Source organism: Bacillus rossius, chromosome 14 (genome assembly GCF_032445375.1).
Source record: "Bacillus rossius redtenbacheri isolate Brsri chromosome 14, Brsri_v3, whole genome shotgun sequence".
Classification (NCBI taxonomy): domain Eukaryota; kingdom Metazoa; phylum Arthropoda; class Insecta; order Phasmatodea; family Bacillidae; genus Bacillus; species Bacillus rossius.
This window is the reverse complement of record NC_086341.1, coordinates 42,831,081-42,848,246: the sequence shown is the minus strand read 5'-3', so window position 1 is coordinate 42,848,246 and position 17,166 is coordinate 42,831,081. Positions and strand designations below refer to the sequence as shown.

Genomic DNA, 17,166 nt, shown 5'->3' with positions numbered 1-17,166 from the left:
CGTCAAACGGCGTCGAAGATTATCCACGTCATACATACCAAAATCCGATATATATATATATATATATATATATATATATATATATATATATATATATATATATATATATATATATAACCTGCGTATTTAACTTACATCCCGATATCAAAAGATGGGTAAATCGTAAATATTTTTATCTATCAATATTTTCTGAGTTAAGTGGGATAAATCAAAGCATGCCATTATCGTTTTAACATTCGTTATGCTATGACAACTTTTTGATCTTTTAATATAGAAAACATGTTATCATTTATCATAAATAATATAGTATTAAATTTTCCAAAACATAACATAGTTTGTTTAACTGTACCATTAAAGTAGCAGTAATTCTTGAAAGTAGTTTCAATATAAAATGTCATTATTTTCGCCGAAAAAACAATTTGTAGCAGCCAATTCCTATCAATAATCAGTCTTACACGCCAGGTTAGGTACTATATTTTCTTGTCTTTACTGTGCTATAACTTCAGGGCTATTCCTTTAAGTTTATCATGATCACTCTCTTGCCTTTGATGCTTGTCTCATATTTTCTTAACAGATGTTTTCTTAACATTATCCTACAACAGTAAAATGTCACACAGTTGTTCATAACAGAAATTCTTTGCATTTCATTAAAAGCTTAAATATAGCTAAGTTTAGTAAATATCTGGTAAGAAAATTTGTGGCCCCAAATAATGAGAAAGCACTATTATGAAATCTTTATCATAAGCATTTTATTAATAGGAATGACCCAAATAATTAATAACCAACTTAGCGCGTGGGACTGAATCAAAACTTAACGCATTCCACTTAATTATGTATATATTATGCTTAAACGAATCGGAAACTTGAGAATAGTTAAATATTACAAAATTTGTATACCCAAAAAAATTATTTATATCAAGATGGCGTCCATCGGTCACTATACATTTCCCTTTAAAACGTTTTCATAAATTTCTTGCAGCTTATCTTGCATATATATTCAAACGATTAGTAGGGACTGGAAACATTCGCGGATTCAATGACCTCCAGCATAAACTCCACGATCCTGTGCATACTCGGGCAAACGTCAGCTGTTCATTGGCTACTGACTTGTGAGGAGTCTCAATTGGGAGACCCGTGATTCGATACTGCTTTGACTGAGGGTCTGTTATTGACCCCACAGTCCTCCAGGTTAACAGTGAACCAATAGCAGAAGTTGCACAAAGGTACAATTATTTACATTTTAGCATATCGCAAAATGAATCCGCGAATTTTTCCGGTCTCTAACGATTAGCAGCCGAAAGCCCAACTGTAAACCTCAGCCTGGGGCGAATAGCTGTCGAGTATAGCTACGGCCTCTCATTGCCACGTTTATTCAGTCAGGCTGTTAGCTCCTTCAGATTCCTTATTGTTAGAAATGAATAAACTCGTCAAAAGCTAATGAGAAAAAAGAATTTAAATAATGATTCTTAGCTTTAATTACTTTTAGCACTGACAAAGAACTAAACCAAAAACGGAAATCAACCGAACTAACAACTAATTTAATAAAAATATTTATTAATGATATTTAGACTTTTTTTAGACTTTCAATTTTAAAAACTACAGATGTTCAATACGGCGGACAATAGGTAGAGACCGGAAAAATTCGCGGATTCATTTCGCCTTCTGCCAGAATCCAAACAACTGTACCTTCGTATTACTTCTGTTATTGGCTCACAGTTTATCTGAAGTACTTACAGCCAATGCAAAACCTTCAACCATACAAGTATCGAATTGGAAGAATCCCAGTTGACGGGTTTCACAAGTCAGTAGCCAATGAGCATGTGGCATTGGCCCGAGTATGTAGGGGATTGTGGAGTCCATCCTAGAGGTCAATGAAACCGCGAATTTTTCCAGTCCCTAACAATAGGACATCGGTGGCTTTCCGGAGACTGGTTAATGGAGAATTTAAGCTGATTGGGAGACGTTTTTGTAATATTTAATAAAATGAGTAATTTTAAGCAAAAATATATTTAATTTTGCATCGACAAAGGATGCAACCGGGAACGCGTTTAGATTGAATAAATATCTATATATTAATAAGTTTTTTTTAATGTTTTTTGTAATAAAAATTTAAGGTATCTGAAAAAAAACACGTTGATGTAATTAAGGTGCTATGGTAATTGAAGCTATTTTTATGTACTCTTTTTTTCTAATATTCTATGTTATATTACAATATTTAAATGTTTAATTTTTTTTAAAAATTTTACCATTTTTATAATTTAGTGTGTTTTCTCTTTTCTTTCCAGATGGCTCTACTGAAGTTTGATAGACTCCAGAACCAGATGCAGGTTCCAGTATTAAGCGTGAGTTTATTTTCCTAATATAAAGTTTTTTTTTAATATAGTTGACGTGGTTGCATAATGCCATTGGTTTAAAAATAATAATAATGGTGTACGTAAAATATTTTCGAGAACTTAAAACTCAGGTAACCAGTTGCAGAATTGTAAGTATTTTTATTACCTCAAATAAAAAAAAATTTGTAAGAAAATATGATAAAATGAAAATATTAATTTTATTATTGCCAAAGTTAAAAAATAATTAAAACAAATTTTTCCCCAATTTAAAAAAATTATTGCATATATTTAACGAATAAATATGACAGAAAAATCATTACCGGCAGTATACATTCAAAATTATTATTTGAAAATGACATACTAAAAATTAATATAATTAATTTTCTCAAAACAGATACTTAGGTTTATCTTGTTCAATAAAAGTATATTATTTCATTACATAAAAGAGACATTGTGGGGAATTTCGTCCATATTATTATATTATTCCTTAAGTAATCACAAACTGAGTTGGAAAAAAATTATTGTTGAAATATTTTCTGGGAAAAAATGTGTTTCTTTATATCGCTCTATATTAATTCGTTAATTAATAACTGCTATCACAGTGTAGAATAAAAATACATTTTGTCATTCACTTCAAGCAAATTGCAGTAAATAGGTCATGGTACACTATCATTTCCCCCCCCCCCCTTCCGCCAATTTATTTTCTTAGGTGGCTATAAATTTGCAACAAAATATAACATTACAATTTTTCCAAAAAAATCATTTCCTAAATTAAGAACATTTGCTAGTATATAGTTAAATAATTTTAAATACTTTACATTTAGCTTTTTATTACATAAAATTAATAACAGTACTTCTACGCTAATAGTTGGTTAATTCTATTCAAAACTATACACGTAGCAGTAAGCTTAGTAGGTTTCAAAAAAAAGACATTACTTAATATCTGCAAGCTTTATCGAGTTGCAATTTAAGGGGGGTTAACATTTTAGTAGTACATTATAGCGGGAACTGAGACTTGCTTCTGGCTGTGTTGTCTAGTACCGGTCCGCCATATTGGATTGTGACGTCATGGCGGTCATATTTGATGACATTGACCACCAAAAATTGCCAACATTTGCCCAATATCCGCCAAAACCCACCAAAATATCTACTTTAATGGATAAAACATATTCCCCCAAAAATTCTCAAAAAAATATTTTAAAAATAAAAACTTTCCCTATTTCGAGGGAAAAATTCCCGTTTTGAGAAAAAATTTCCGTTTTATTCCTCAATAATTAAAAAATTCGAAATTCCAAAGACTTTTGTCTTAGAAAAAAACCAAAATCCCTTTAAACGGCTTAAGAGTCCTAAGAGCAAGCCGCCCTAAGTCGCCAAGGTCACGACCTTTACCTTGACTGTAAACTTGAATAATTTGTTTTTACAAAAAAAAAATATTTTTTTTGGAATCAACCAGGGATCGAAGTGAGGACAGATATCGATCAAACAATAGTTATTTTAATAAGTTTTTTTTTTAAGAATTTTGTAATTTTTCTCGAATTTCCAGCTAAATAATTACGAATTTTCAAGATGGCGATCAATGTATCATCATTGGCTAACTAGAGGCTGATAGTCAAATAATTTAAGCTTCTTTTAGGACTTTTTTACAATATTGATTGAATTTAATATTTTTTACATAAAATTAATAATTTTGATATCGATCAAGTATTCAAAAAAGACAGAAATCGATCGACTCAATTAAATATTTGCAAATTTTTTTAATGAATTTTGGAATTTTCCCGGAATTTGTAGCTCAAATATTACGAATTTCCAACATGGGGACCAAATTTCATAATGGCGGTAGCCACAGTAATAATATATTATTATTGCACTCTACCAGGTAAAAATGAAACTATCATGGCGGTAGTGCACTGTAGCAGATGAAAACAAGATGGCTTGATGTCATACTAGCTGGAGATATATGTACCTTGGCATTAGTGGTGGGAGGTCAGTCTGCCGACGGATTCCGTGGAGGAAAGATTAGTCGTCATTTTTTTTTATTTTGTTGTTACCAGGTTTGAACTGAAGACTGCATGACGTATGTGCTTTTTAATTTAAATTGTATTAAAATATTATTATTTAAATTTTTGAAAATTTTAAATTGTTTTCCGAAGTTTTTGTATAATAATTACGGATTTTGAATATGAGGGCCGTGACTTATTAAAAATGGCGAAATGTTTTTATTTAGAAATTTTTTACTTAATTTTTTATAAATAAAGTTATTTCCAATTTTCTAGTATAAAAAATACGGATTTTCGTTTTGGCGTCCTAAACAACAATTGAAACTTTTTAGAATTTACAAGATGTTGGCAGTAACTAAACATGCAACAATAATGTCATACACTTCCAATATGGCGGACGTAACGAAACCTGCAACGTTTCTCTAATCAAGGATGTTGACCTGACGAAATGTGCAACAGCGATATCTTAATTCAAGAAGGCGAAAATTTTTATTAAAATTCTATTAATTATTTTTTTTTAAGTTTTTTAATTGTTTCCGAATTTATAGCTTAAATATTTTAGGTTTTCAATATGGCTACCTATCGATGATTGCAACGGTTTTGATATTCAATATAGCGGGTGTGACCTATGCAATTTTTTTATTAAAATTTTATTTCAATTGTAATTAATAATTTTTAATTTTTTGTACATAATTTGTGTGTTTACTCTCGTCGGGAATCGAACCGAGGACTTAAATCGATTAAGTAACTAAACATTTGAATAAGCAATTTTTTCTTCTCAATTTTTATGGAATTTTTTCGGAATTTTTTGGTATAAAATTAAAGACTTTCAAGTTTACGGTCAAGGTCAAGGCCTTGACCTCGGCGACTTAGAGTGGCTTGCTCTTATGACTCTTAAGCCGTTTTTAGGAATTTTGGCTCTTTCTTAGGCAAAAGTCTTTGGAATTTAGAATTTTTTTTTTTTAAGTTTTGAGGAATAAAACATAACTTTATCCTCAAAACGGGATTTTTTTTACCTCGAAACAGGGAAAGTTTTTATTTTTGAGATTTTTTGAGATTTTTTTTGCGGAATTGTTTTTCCAAAAAAGTAGCAATGTTTGCGTATCTTGTTGGATATTGGGAAAATTTTGGGTTATTTTGAAGGTTAAGATCAAAGGTGAAGGTTAAGGTCATGAAATATGGCTGTCGTGACGTCACAGTCCAAGATGGATTATCTGTCCCAGCTCCGTTTATTATATACTACTTATGTCATTTACTTCTAATTAGTTTATCTCCAACGTAAGTTATGTGTTCGTGGTGAAGAGGTATTAAAAGATCAATTTATGTTGGGGTTATATCAGTAAAGCGAAGACAAAAAATTCTTTAAATTTATGAGAAAATTACATGGATCAAAGCATATTCCGCATCAGACGTGTGTTTGGCAAAAAAGTTTAATACTATCCAATCTGTATGAGGAAAATGAGCTTGTGAATAAATCTTTGCATTTTTGCCTCAGGAATCCATAAAAAAAATACGAAGACAAGTAAATTACAAACCTGCTAATAAATCTGTCATGATAAGCTGCAGATTTTTATGTCTGTTTCTGCTCCTCCTCTACTTATTTAGAGTTAACTTAAACCATATGATTTAACAGAACCTGTGGTTAAGGACAAAAAAATCACATTTTTCATCATCTGTTAGGTAGACATTGGAAAAAAACATTCATTGCACAACTTAAGTGGCAACAGTTATAAATCGGGTAACTTTCAGCATTCACACCATAAACAATTATTTTTCTAACTCAGAAATTTATTTGCTTTAATAAGCCAGCTTTTTAAATAACTTGCTAAGCAGGCAAAGTAATTTGTTGGGATTATGTCTAGTCAAAAATGTTGCCCCAAAATTCTCACAAATAACTTTTTCCCCTAAAAGTTTAGTATGTTTGATTTTATTATGTATTTATTATCAATATTAGGGTTATTTATGATTGTGTGGCAAACATTTGGTGTTAGGGTGAAAGTTAAAAAAAATTTAAAAATTGCGTGTAACTCAAAAAACTCTAATTTTTATTTAAATTTAGTTTGTTCGATTCATAACCGTAATTTACTGGCCTATCGAAGGTTATCAGCTTGATTTTGATAGGCCAGTAAATGAACAGGTGCTAGTTTCAATAGTATTGCACATCAACTGACACCATCACTTTATAATATCCAAATTACAAATATATTATAAAGATGACAAAAAAAATTCCCATGCGCCAGTTTACAGGGAACTGATACTTCGATGGTCGGAGTCTGGCGTGGTTTCAAGTAAGACCCGTCATCTGGAACTACGAGAATATTTAGTTTGATTGAAAATTACTGTTATTTGAAAATTCCTTAATTAACTCTTATACTTAATAATTAGAGACCGGAAAAATTCGCTGGTTCAATGACTTCCAGGATAGACTCCAATATCCTCTACACACTCGGGCAAATTCCAACTGTTCATTGGCCGCTGACTTGTGAGTCGTCTCGACTGGGTGGCCTGTGATTCGACACTTCTATGAGTGAGGGTCTCTAATTGGCCCTCAGTCCTCCAGATTAACAGTGAACCAATGACAGAAGCAACACTAAGGTATAATTATTTGAATTTTAGCATAACACGAAATGAACCCGCGAATTTTTCAGGTCTCTATTAATAATGCATTAATTTAGACTGGGTTCGATTCTAGGTTATATTTATTACGTGGAGCATCTTAGCTCTCGGTATACAGCATTTTGTAGCAGAAATGGGACGGAAATTCGTAACAACTGTGCTGAGATTTATCGCGGATGGTGCGAACCAAAGTTCACAAAGCCAAAGGGAAACTTTGTAGTATTGACTTTTCATTGAATTTGCATGAAATGTTCAGTATTTTAATAAAATTCCTTGTCAAAAAATCAGTTCCAAAACGGAGATTAGTATTTTTTCAAGACATTTCAGCTTTTATCGGATTTATTAAGGAAATTTTAAATTTCGCTTTGCAAGTAAGTATAATGATTCGATAGTCAACGTACCTACTCCGGCAACGAATTATAGTGTCGCGAACAGAAACTACGTGTGAATCCGTCAGGAAATGTACTAGAAAACACAATTCAAGTATAAATTTATCAAGCTTAGCATTTTTTTTCAATAATTCTACGTTAAATTTCGTGTCCAAAGTTTCGTATTATAAGTGTATTTGCAACATGAGATCACATAATTTACTCGTTACCGAGTTTTGTTACTACACATCTCTGGAGAGTTCTGGAATACTCGCTCGCGTGATTTTTGACGTGACAACGTCTAATAAATCTATGAACGCCAGCTGCACGCACGAAAAAGGACGACTCGTTGTCCCGTTACGCTTATTGTACGCTTGCGCCGCATCTATCTCTCTTCCATTCGATTGGAACAACCATCGATTTGACTTTTTCGAGGCACATTAAACTTGAAACACTCCCATTCGTTTCCTACTTTTCCTATCATCGTCCTATCCTTAACATAATAACACAGATTGGAAGAAGTTAAATAGCAAACATGTATAAAAGTTATAGTTAAAATAATCTCTTCGTTAAAATAATAAACATATTTGAATTAATGAGTGCAAATAAAAGTAAATTTATCAATTGAATTGTAGATTTCAGTCCTCCTTTGTATCCATACAAAATAGTGATAATTCAATAAAAATGATGCAATTTTATTCACAAAAGTATGCAATCATTTCATCAATGTTTTTTTATGACGTTTTCACGTTAAACTATTGTCCGTAAACCGACTTTACAGACAACCAATTTTTTTTTTAATTCTTCCATAAGCACTGCTTGTTTTCTTTTCCTGCCCAATGCATGCCTTCCGCTACTTGTCAAACATGTAATTTCAATCCTTCGAATGTGGTTTCCGCTACGCCATTACGACTTTAAGTATTTGCCTTCACTTTGTCTGGTCGTGTGTCGTTACTGGACAACTGTAAAAACTATAAACTGACTGGTTTACAATACGAACTCTTCGGCGTTTAATCAAACTCTACACACATTCATCAAAACTTTAAGACTCCAGTCGCTAAGATAATTCCTTGATTATTGGGGTAGCGAGTTAAGAACTTTTAAACGAGATTCGACACAGAACATACAAAGTAAACTTGGTTAGGTATCAGAATCTTAACTGTGTGATATTTTTTTGTTGTATTAAATGAAGCCCAGTCATTATTTTAAAAATTGCAGGGGGAAATTATTACCATGTACAACCATCATGATCAATGATCATTTCAAAATGTATGTTCCACAATCATAAAAATTGATGGAAGTCATATATTTTTTTTAAAGATTACTTGGTGCAAACTAACTATCTGTACGTGCCATATGTTCAGGTGGGCATAAGCTTAGAGCGAAGAGCTCCATTTTACTCACCCCTGGATTCTGTCGACGACTGAAGCGCGGGTTTACTCGGCTTTCTCCCTTGTAATCGAGCCCTGCTCAAGGAAGTGCTGGTTACGTGGCATACTATCCGTCTACACCCGAGCCGCCCACGTGGAATTAAAGACCGGCTTACACAGTCGTGATTTGAGACAGAGTAACGTAGTTGTCAATTTGATCAGCCTGCAATGTTTTCGCTTAGATCAGCGGTTCCCAAACGGTGGGTCGCGGAAGGTGGGTCGCGAATCGATCCCGAAACTATCAGAAACCATCGAATATACCACAAGAAAAGATGAGAAAAATCAAAACAAATCGAATTGTGTGCAAATACATATCTACTGTTAAATAAATTACATGTTTTGCTACAAAGTCCTTATATTCTGTCAACCATTTTCAAATCAGAACACAAAATGCTTATCAATAATCAATCGGTATTTTAAAAAAAGCATATTAATATGCAATATTTGATGGTAAATAAGGTTTTTTTTACTCCACCATGGACCGATAGACCGTGGAGGTATTCCTATAACTATAAGGAAATGTGGGTCGCCAGCTGAAAAATTTTGGGAACCACTGGCTTAGATTATACTTACCTGACTCTTCAAGTGGCCTTAAGTGTGTTACGCATTCCCATACCAAGTTAGAAAAATGTGGAGTTTTTAACACAAAATTAGACTACCGTGTAAATGGTGGTGAAAATACTTTCGCATAATTAAAAATAACTATTAATTTTTTTAATTGTGTTATTTATATTTTTAATGTCTAAAACACTTAACACTTCGCATGATATTTAATTAATTACTGAATAACTACAAGAATTTAAAACCCAAAATTTTTTTTTTAACAAAACTACTTCAAAAACGACTATGGCCACCACGAAAAATATTTTTCAGTTTACAGAAAACTATTAAGTTTTGCGTGAGGTATTGGCAAGCTGAAACGTAATATTGTACGTTTGGCGCTCAAAATCATTGGCCATGAGCACCATAAACCACTCTCATGACTCCTCAGACGTCTTTGAATATTTTTCTTTCTTTTTCAATACTATTATTATAGGATATTCTCCCAAGGGGGGGGGGGGGGGAGAGCAAATCCCTGTAAGTGAAGGTAAAATTTTCAGTCATATAAAAGAAAATGTGTAATTTGTTGGAGACAATTGTAATTTGCGTAAAACCCGCTTGGTAGTTGGTATTTTAAACAGTAACCGCAAACATATTTTTTTTTTTTTTTTTTAAATGGGAAGTGTCGATATTATGATCGGGATAACAAATTACATTTTGATGACTGTTTTGTCCAATTTCTCATATATATACATATATATATACATACATATATATGATTTTGTGCTGTGTGGAAAGTTTATAAAACACACCCTTGGTAAATGTTCACATGTGCAGTATTCTGTACGCAAAAAAAAATTGTAACACTGCAACGAATCGATTGTTTTGCTTGTGTATCGTTTGATTAACGGAAGTGGTTGGTTGCATTTCTGCTCTAGGACTGGCAGTTTCCGCTGACGCCTAGCATCGAACACCCCAATCTTTGGAGCAGCAAGCAGGTGCGTTGCTGTTCGCTCCAAGTGGAACTCCAGCAACAACAACAAAAAATACTTTCAGCAATTTCAATTTTGGTTAAGAGGAGGCAGAAAACAATGCCTTTCAGACTAACCTGCGCCTCGCAACACAAGGTCAACCACCTGGGCCATATTCCTCAAAAGTAAAAGCTAAAAAAAAAAAGGGGGGGTTGTCTGTAAAGTCGGTTTACGGACGATAATTTCACGTGATAACGTCATAACAAAGCATTGATGAAATTTGCATACTTTTTAATTTTCAATTATTATTTGCAGTTTTTTGCAAATTTAATTTAAATAATTTGTTTAAATATAATCACGAACAATTAGTTAAAAAGCCCGCCTTAAACTGTTTGAAATTATATAATATTTTCTCGCACGATGGTTGGCCGGTTTTTGCAAGCTCGGCTCAGGCGGAACGTAACAATTTTTTCGTGCGTGCAGCCGGCGTTCATCGATTTATAAGACTTTATCAAGTCAAAAATGTAACGATATTATGAAAACTTAAATAAATTAGTAGCTTGGCTTCTAGGTTGTAGCTGTGTCCTTGGGAAATAATTCTCCGACGTTTCGGTCGACATCGCAGTCGCCATCATCAGGGAGCAGTCACCTGCTGCAGTAGGTAACTGCTCCATGATGATGGCGACTGCAATGTCGACCGAAACGTCGGAGAATTATTTCCCAATGACACGGCTACAACCCAGAAGCCAAGCTACTTCAGACAATGGCCGTGAAAGCCTGAGAACATTATTAAAGAAATTAGGTTTAAAACTACACAAGTAAATACTGGGTGTCCATAAAAAAAATGTTCCAGTTTCACTGGTACATTATAACAGTTCATTGTAGACTATTTTCAGTAGATCATACATCATATTGAAGGTAAACTAACCACGTTTATCTTACAAATGACCAATTTGTGCAACTTTAGTTAAGCGGCACAAAAAAATACCATAATTTCGATTCTTCCCACACTTTGGTTAACACGTCCGGAGTAATGGAAGCAATAAATAGCCTCTGCAATTCTGTGTCTCAACTCTGGAAAATAATTAGGTAGCGGCGGAAAAGAGACACGATTTTTATAAAGCCAAAACCAGAAGAAAAAAAATCGAATGGGTAATGTCAGGTGAACGTGGAGGCCAGCGTAAAAGAGCTCTGTCGTCTCGACCATTACGACCAATCCAAAGGTCAGGGACTTCGACGTTCAACCACTCTCGCGCAAAGAGATTCCCGCGCGAAGGGCTGAAATTACAGTTTCACTCTCAGCAAATTGCAGAACACAAAAAGCTTTTCGCTCAGGAGTCGGCATTTTGCGCAGGTGGCGCTGCGAGCGAGAAAACAACAAAGCAACACTCGCGCATGCGATTATCTAAAACTGTTTTGAGTTCCTTTTCAATTGTGAACTGGAACTAAAACTCTATAAGTAAAGACCTGAAAAATTCGCGGGTTCATTTCGTACTATGCTAAAATTCAAAAACATTATACCTTAGTGCTGCTTCTGTCATTGGTTCACTGTTAATCTGGAGGACTAAGGGCCAATTAGAGACCCTCACTCATGAATCACAGGCCACCCAGTCGAGACGACTCACAAGTCAGCAGCCAATTAACAGTTGGCATTTGTCCGAGTGTGTAGAGGATGTTGGAGTCCATCCTGGAGGTCATTGAACCCGCGAATTTTTCCGGTCTCTATCTGTATCGCTTACAGTTGATACTATTACAATTTATAATTGGGACATTCTTTTACGGACCTATTGTATTTGTAAGTTCAGTGAAATTGTATACATAAGTGGGTTTATTTTTTTTTTAACTTTCTAAAACTGTTTATAACTAAAATAATCCATTGTCATGAGAATATTTAGAATTTATGTACAAATTCCCAGGCTGATCATTAAAAAAAAAATTATTTTACATATTTGTTTCTACTTTAGTTTTGTGCAGTTAAGGCGTGTGTGCCATATCTTACACCTAACCATGAGACATAAACAACGTATAATAAGTTATAGCTAGAAATTAAAAAAAAATATTACAAACGTACAAATTACAAATTTCAGCAATTACTGATGAATCATCTACCAATTTAACAACAAAGTTTAGCACTTACATAAACCATATAGAATAATGAATGAAATATAAAATCAAAATATAATCACATACAAGCCTAACAAATAATTTAAAAAATATATATTACGCAATAAAAAATAAATTTCAATACTAATCTAAAATATTTTTAATTTGTTTTTAAAGAAAAAACCAATAAGATATATTTTAAAATCTCTCAACCACTCACACTCATATTCATTCAGTATTGGTTTCGTGTCTGTGAATTTAGATAGCCAATTAATTTTAATAAGAGTTTTTTTTTTTAATATCTTAGTACACTGTTGGTGTCGAGCATCACGACTGTTCCAGAGGCGAGATGCAGTAAGGATTTATGTATTATTCGGTTTTATGCAAGGGTATGAAATTTTCATTTTCCACGTATTTTTATGTTGTGTTCGTAAAATTGTGCCGATCCCTCAAGATACAGTTGTATAAGGCAAACCCTACAGTACCGCCTTTGCCCACGTAGGCTTCACAGATTGGTGTAGGTCAGGGGTGGGCAAACCGCGGGTCGCGAGCCGCATGCGGTCCTTTTTCATTGGACATGACGGCTCTACAGCTCACTGCTGCCACAGCTACCGAACAAAAACAAACGGCCCAATCAGAAGGCATGTCCCCAACCTGTCACGCGCAACCTACCATCACGCCTCCAACTCGCCCAACTGGTTTTTTATATTAATAATTATTAAAATAAAAATAATTTTAGATGTCCTGTTTTTATCAATTAATCTGTACTAATGACTACCATAATTTTTTTTTACATTTACGTGCTTTTTCCCTGCGTAGCTTTTTTTTATTTTTAAGACTTCAAGTTGAATTTGTGAATAAAAATGGTAAACTTTTGTAAAAGGTTTGGTGATGATTTCATGAAGGCAGAAGACAATGAAAGTAGCATCTCCAGAGAAAAAAAAAAGTGGCAGTAAATCTAAGTCGACTCACAGTAGTAGACTTCCTCAAACATTGAGAAAATATTGTTGGACACTTGGCAGGTGTGAATCTTGATGTTAATAATGGAGTGGTTTATAGTGTCAAAAGAAGTCGGAATTCTGTGCTCGCCTAATGATCGCACGCGGGACAACAAAGATGGCGCGTGTTGCGGCTAGCTGGAAGGATCGGAGGATGTGTGTTCGCTTGTCACTCGGCTCGTCCCGCTCGGAAGCCCCGTCGACCCCCTGGTGCGGGCGCTCTGGACCCAGCGACCCCGGGGGTCAGGGGGCCTACCATCTGTCCGAATGACCACTTGTCCGAGTGACCACTTCTCCGAGCTCCTTTTGTCCGAGTGACCATTTCTCCGAGATCCTTTTGCTTGAAGTACCACTTGTCCGAGCTCCTTTTGTCCGCGTGACCATTTCTCCATCATCCTTTTGTTTGAAGTACCACTTGTCCGAGCTCCTTTTGTCCGCGTGACCATTTCTCCATGATCCTTTTGGTTGAAGTACCATTTGTCCGAGCTCCTTTTGTCCGCGTGACCATTTCTCGGAGCTCCTTTTGTTTGAAGTACCACTTGTCCGAGCTCCTTTTGTCCGAGTGACCATTTCTCCGAGATCCTTTTGTTTGAAGTTCCACTTGTCCGAGCTCCTTTTGTCCGAGTGACCATTTCTACGAGCTCCTTTTGTTCGAAGTACCACTTGTCCGAGCTCCTTTTGTCCGCGTGACCATTTCTCCGTGATCCTTTTGTTTGAAGTACCACTTGTCCGAGCTCGTTTTGTCCGCGTGACCATTTCTCCATGATATTTTTGTTTGAAGTACCATTTGTCCAAGCTCCTTTTGTCCGAGTGACCATTTCTCCATGATATTTTTGTTTGATGTACCATTTGTCCGAGCTCCTTTTGTCCGCGTGACCATTTCTCCATGATCCTTTTGTTTGAAGTACCACTTGTCCGAGCTCATTTTGTCCCCGTGACCATTTCTACATGATATTTTTGTTTGAAGTACCATTTGTCCGAGCTCCTTTTGTCCGAGTGACCATTTCTCCGAGATCCTTTTGTTCGAAGTACCACTTGTCCGAGCTCCTTTTGTCCGAGTGACCATTTATCTGAGATCCTTTTGTTCGAAGGACCATTTGTCCGAGCTCCTTTTGTCCGCGTGACCATTTCTCCATGAGTCTTTTGTTTGAAGTACCACTTGTCCGAGCTCATTTTGTCCCCGTGACCATTTCTACATGATATTTTTGTTCGAAGGACCACTTGTCCGAGTGACCACTTCTACGAGCTACTTTTGTTTGAAGTACCACTTGTCCGAGCTCCTTTTGTCCGCGTGACAATTTCTCCATGATCCTTTTGTTTGAAGTACCATTTGTCCGAGCTCCTTTTGTCCGCGTGACCATTTCTCGGAGCTCCTTTTGTTTGAAGTACCACTTGTCCGAGCTCCTTTTGTCCGAGTGACCATTTCTCCGAGATCCTTTTGTTTGAAGTACCACTTGTCCGAGCTCCTTTTGTCCGAGTGACCATTTCTACGAGCTCCTTTTGTTCGAAGTACCACTTGTCCGAGCTCCTTTTGTCCGCGTGACCATTTCTCCGTGATCCTTTTGTTTGAAGTACCACTTGTCCGAGCTCGTTTTGTCCGAGTGACCATTTATCCGTGATCCTTTTGTTTGAAGTACCACTTGTCCGAGCTCCTTTTGTCCGAGTGACCATTTCTCCGTGATCCTTTTGTTTGAAGTACCACTTGTCAGAGCTCCTTTTGTCCGAGTGACCATTTCTCCGAGATCCTTTTGTTCGAAGGACCACTTGTCCGAGTGACCACTTCTGCGAGCTCCTTTTGTCCGAGTGACCATTTCTCCGTGATCCTTTTGTTTGAAGTACCACTTGTCCGAGCTCCTTTTGTCCGAGTGACCATTTCTCCGTGATCCTTTTGTTTGAAGTACCACTTGTCCGAGCTCCTTTTGTCCGCGTGACCATTTCTCCATGATCCTTTTATTTGAAGTACCACTTGTCCGAACTCATTTTGTCCCCGTGACCATTTCTACATGATATTTTTGTTCGAAGGACCACTTGTCCGAGTGACCACTTCTGCGAGCTACTTTTGTTTGAAGTACCACTTGTCCGAGCTCCTTTTGTCCGCGTGACAATTTCTCCATGATCCTTTTGTTTGAAGTACCATTTGTCCGAGCTCCTTTTGTCCGCGTGACCATTTCTCGGAGCTCCTTTTGTTTGAAGTACCACTTGTCCGAGCTCCTTTTGTCCGAGTGACCATTTCTCCGAGATCCTTTTGTTTGAAGTTCCACTTGTCCGAGCTCCTTTTGTCCGAGTGACCATTTCTACGAGCTCCTTTTGTTCGAAGTACCACTTGTCCGAGCTCCTTTTGTCCGCGTGACCATTTCTCCGTGATCCTTTTGTTTGAAGTACCACTTGTCCGAGCTCGTTTTGTCCGAGTGACCATTTATCCGTGATCCTTTTGTTTGAAGTACCACTTGTCCGAGCTCCTATTGTCCGAGTGACCATTTCTACGAGCTCCTTTTTTTCGAAGTACCACTTGTCCGAGTTCCTTTTGTCCGCGTGACCATTTCTCCGTGATCCTTTTGTTAGAAGTACCACTTGTCCGAGCTCCTTTTGTCCGAGTGACCATTTCTCCGTGATCCTTTTGTTTGAAGTACCACTTGTCAGAGCTCCTTTTGTCCGAGTGACCATTTCTCAGAGATCCTTTTGTTCGAAGGACCACTTGTCCGAGTGACCACTTCTGCGAGCTCCTTTTGTCCGAGTGACCATTTCTTTGTGATCCTTTTGTTTGAAGTACCACTTGTCCGAGCTCCTTTTGTCCGAGTGACCATTTCTCCGTGATCCTTTTGTTTGAAGTACCACTTGTCCGAGCTCCTTTTGTCCGAGTGACCATTTCTCCGTGATCCTTTTGTTTGAAGTACCACTTGTCCGAGCTCCTTTTGTCCGAGTGACCATATCTCCATGATCCTTTTGTTTGAAGTACCACTTGTCCGAGCTCCTTTTGTCAACGTGACCATTTCTCCGAGATCCTTTTGTTCGAAGGACCACTTGTCCGAGTGACCACTTCTGCGAGCTCCTTTTGTTTGAAGTACCACTTGTCCGAGCTCCTTTTGTCCGAGTGACCATATCTCCATGATCCTTTTGTTTGAAGTACCACTTGTCCGAGCTCCTTTTGTCCGAGTGACCATATCTCCATGATCCTTTTGTTTGAAGTACTACTTGTCCGAGCTCCTTTTGTCCGAGTGACCATTTCTCCGAGATCCTTTAGTCCGAAGGACCACTTGTCCGAGCGACGAACTCTCCGAGCGTTGAGGGGCGGATGGTGTCTCCCCCCTCAAGTTCGACCTTGCTCCGTCCTGCCTCCTCCTTGACAGCCAATCCCAGCACGGCACTCACCACTGGACGGGCGGAGCCTCGGCTCTCAAGGTCACCGAGCTCTGGGGCCTTAGAAACCTGCGCCAAAGACAGATCCGTGCAGCCCGTCGCTGGTAGCTGTCCGCCTGGCGGAGCGAGGGGGCCCACCATTTGTCCAACTGTCCACTTGTCCAACTAACCACTTCTCCAAGCTCCAATTGTTCGAAGGACCATTTGTCCAAGTGACCACTTGTCCAACCGACCATCTCTCCAAGTTTTGAGGGGCGGGTGGCGTCTCCCACCCGCGCAATCTTGCTCCGCCCTGCCTCCTCGCGACACCTAATCCCAGTACGGCAGATAAGCCGCCAATCGGCGACGTCAGTTCTCACACTGCGAGGGAGCTACTGAAACTTAAACCGCTCTTACAATTACGTGCATAAAGCGACTATGTCGGGCAGGCACGGCCTTAGACGCCCAGAGATG

At 36.9% G+C, this 17,166-nt stretch overlaps 1 protein-coding gene across 3 annotated transcripts in view; it reads left to right on the top strand.

The window, feature by feature from the left end:
* LOC134538832 (protein scarlet) overlaps positions 1–17,166 on the top strand; it is a 463,007-nt gene that overhangs the window by 274,971 nt on the left and 170,870 nt on the right. For 2 of the 3 annotated variants that reach the window (XM_063380356.1, XM_063380355.1), the window contains exon 2: positions 2,286–2,342. In XM_063380356.1, the coding sequence (XP_063236426.1) occupies positions 2,286–2,342 (57 nt within the window). Of the gene's footprint in view, positions 1–2,285; positions 2,343–10,222; positions 10,283–17,166 lie in introns of all 3 variants that reach the window. The other variant, XM_063380354.1, reaches the window with a different exon arrangement.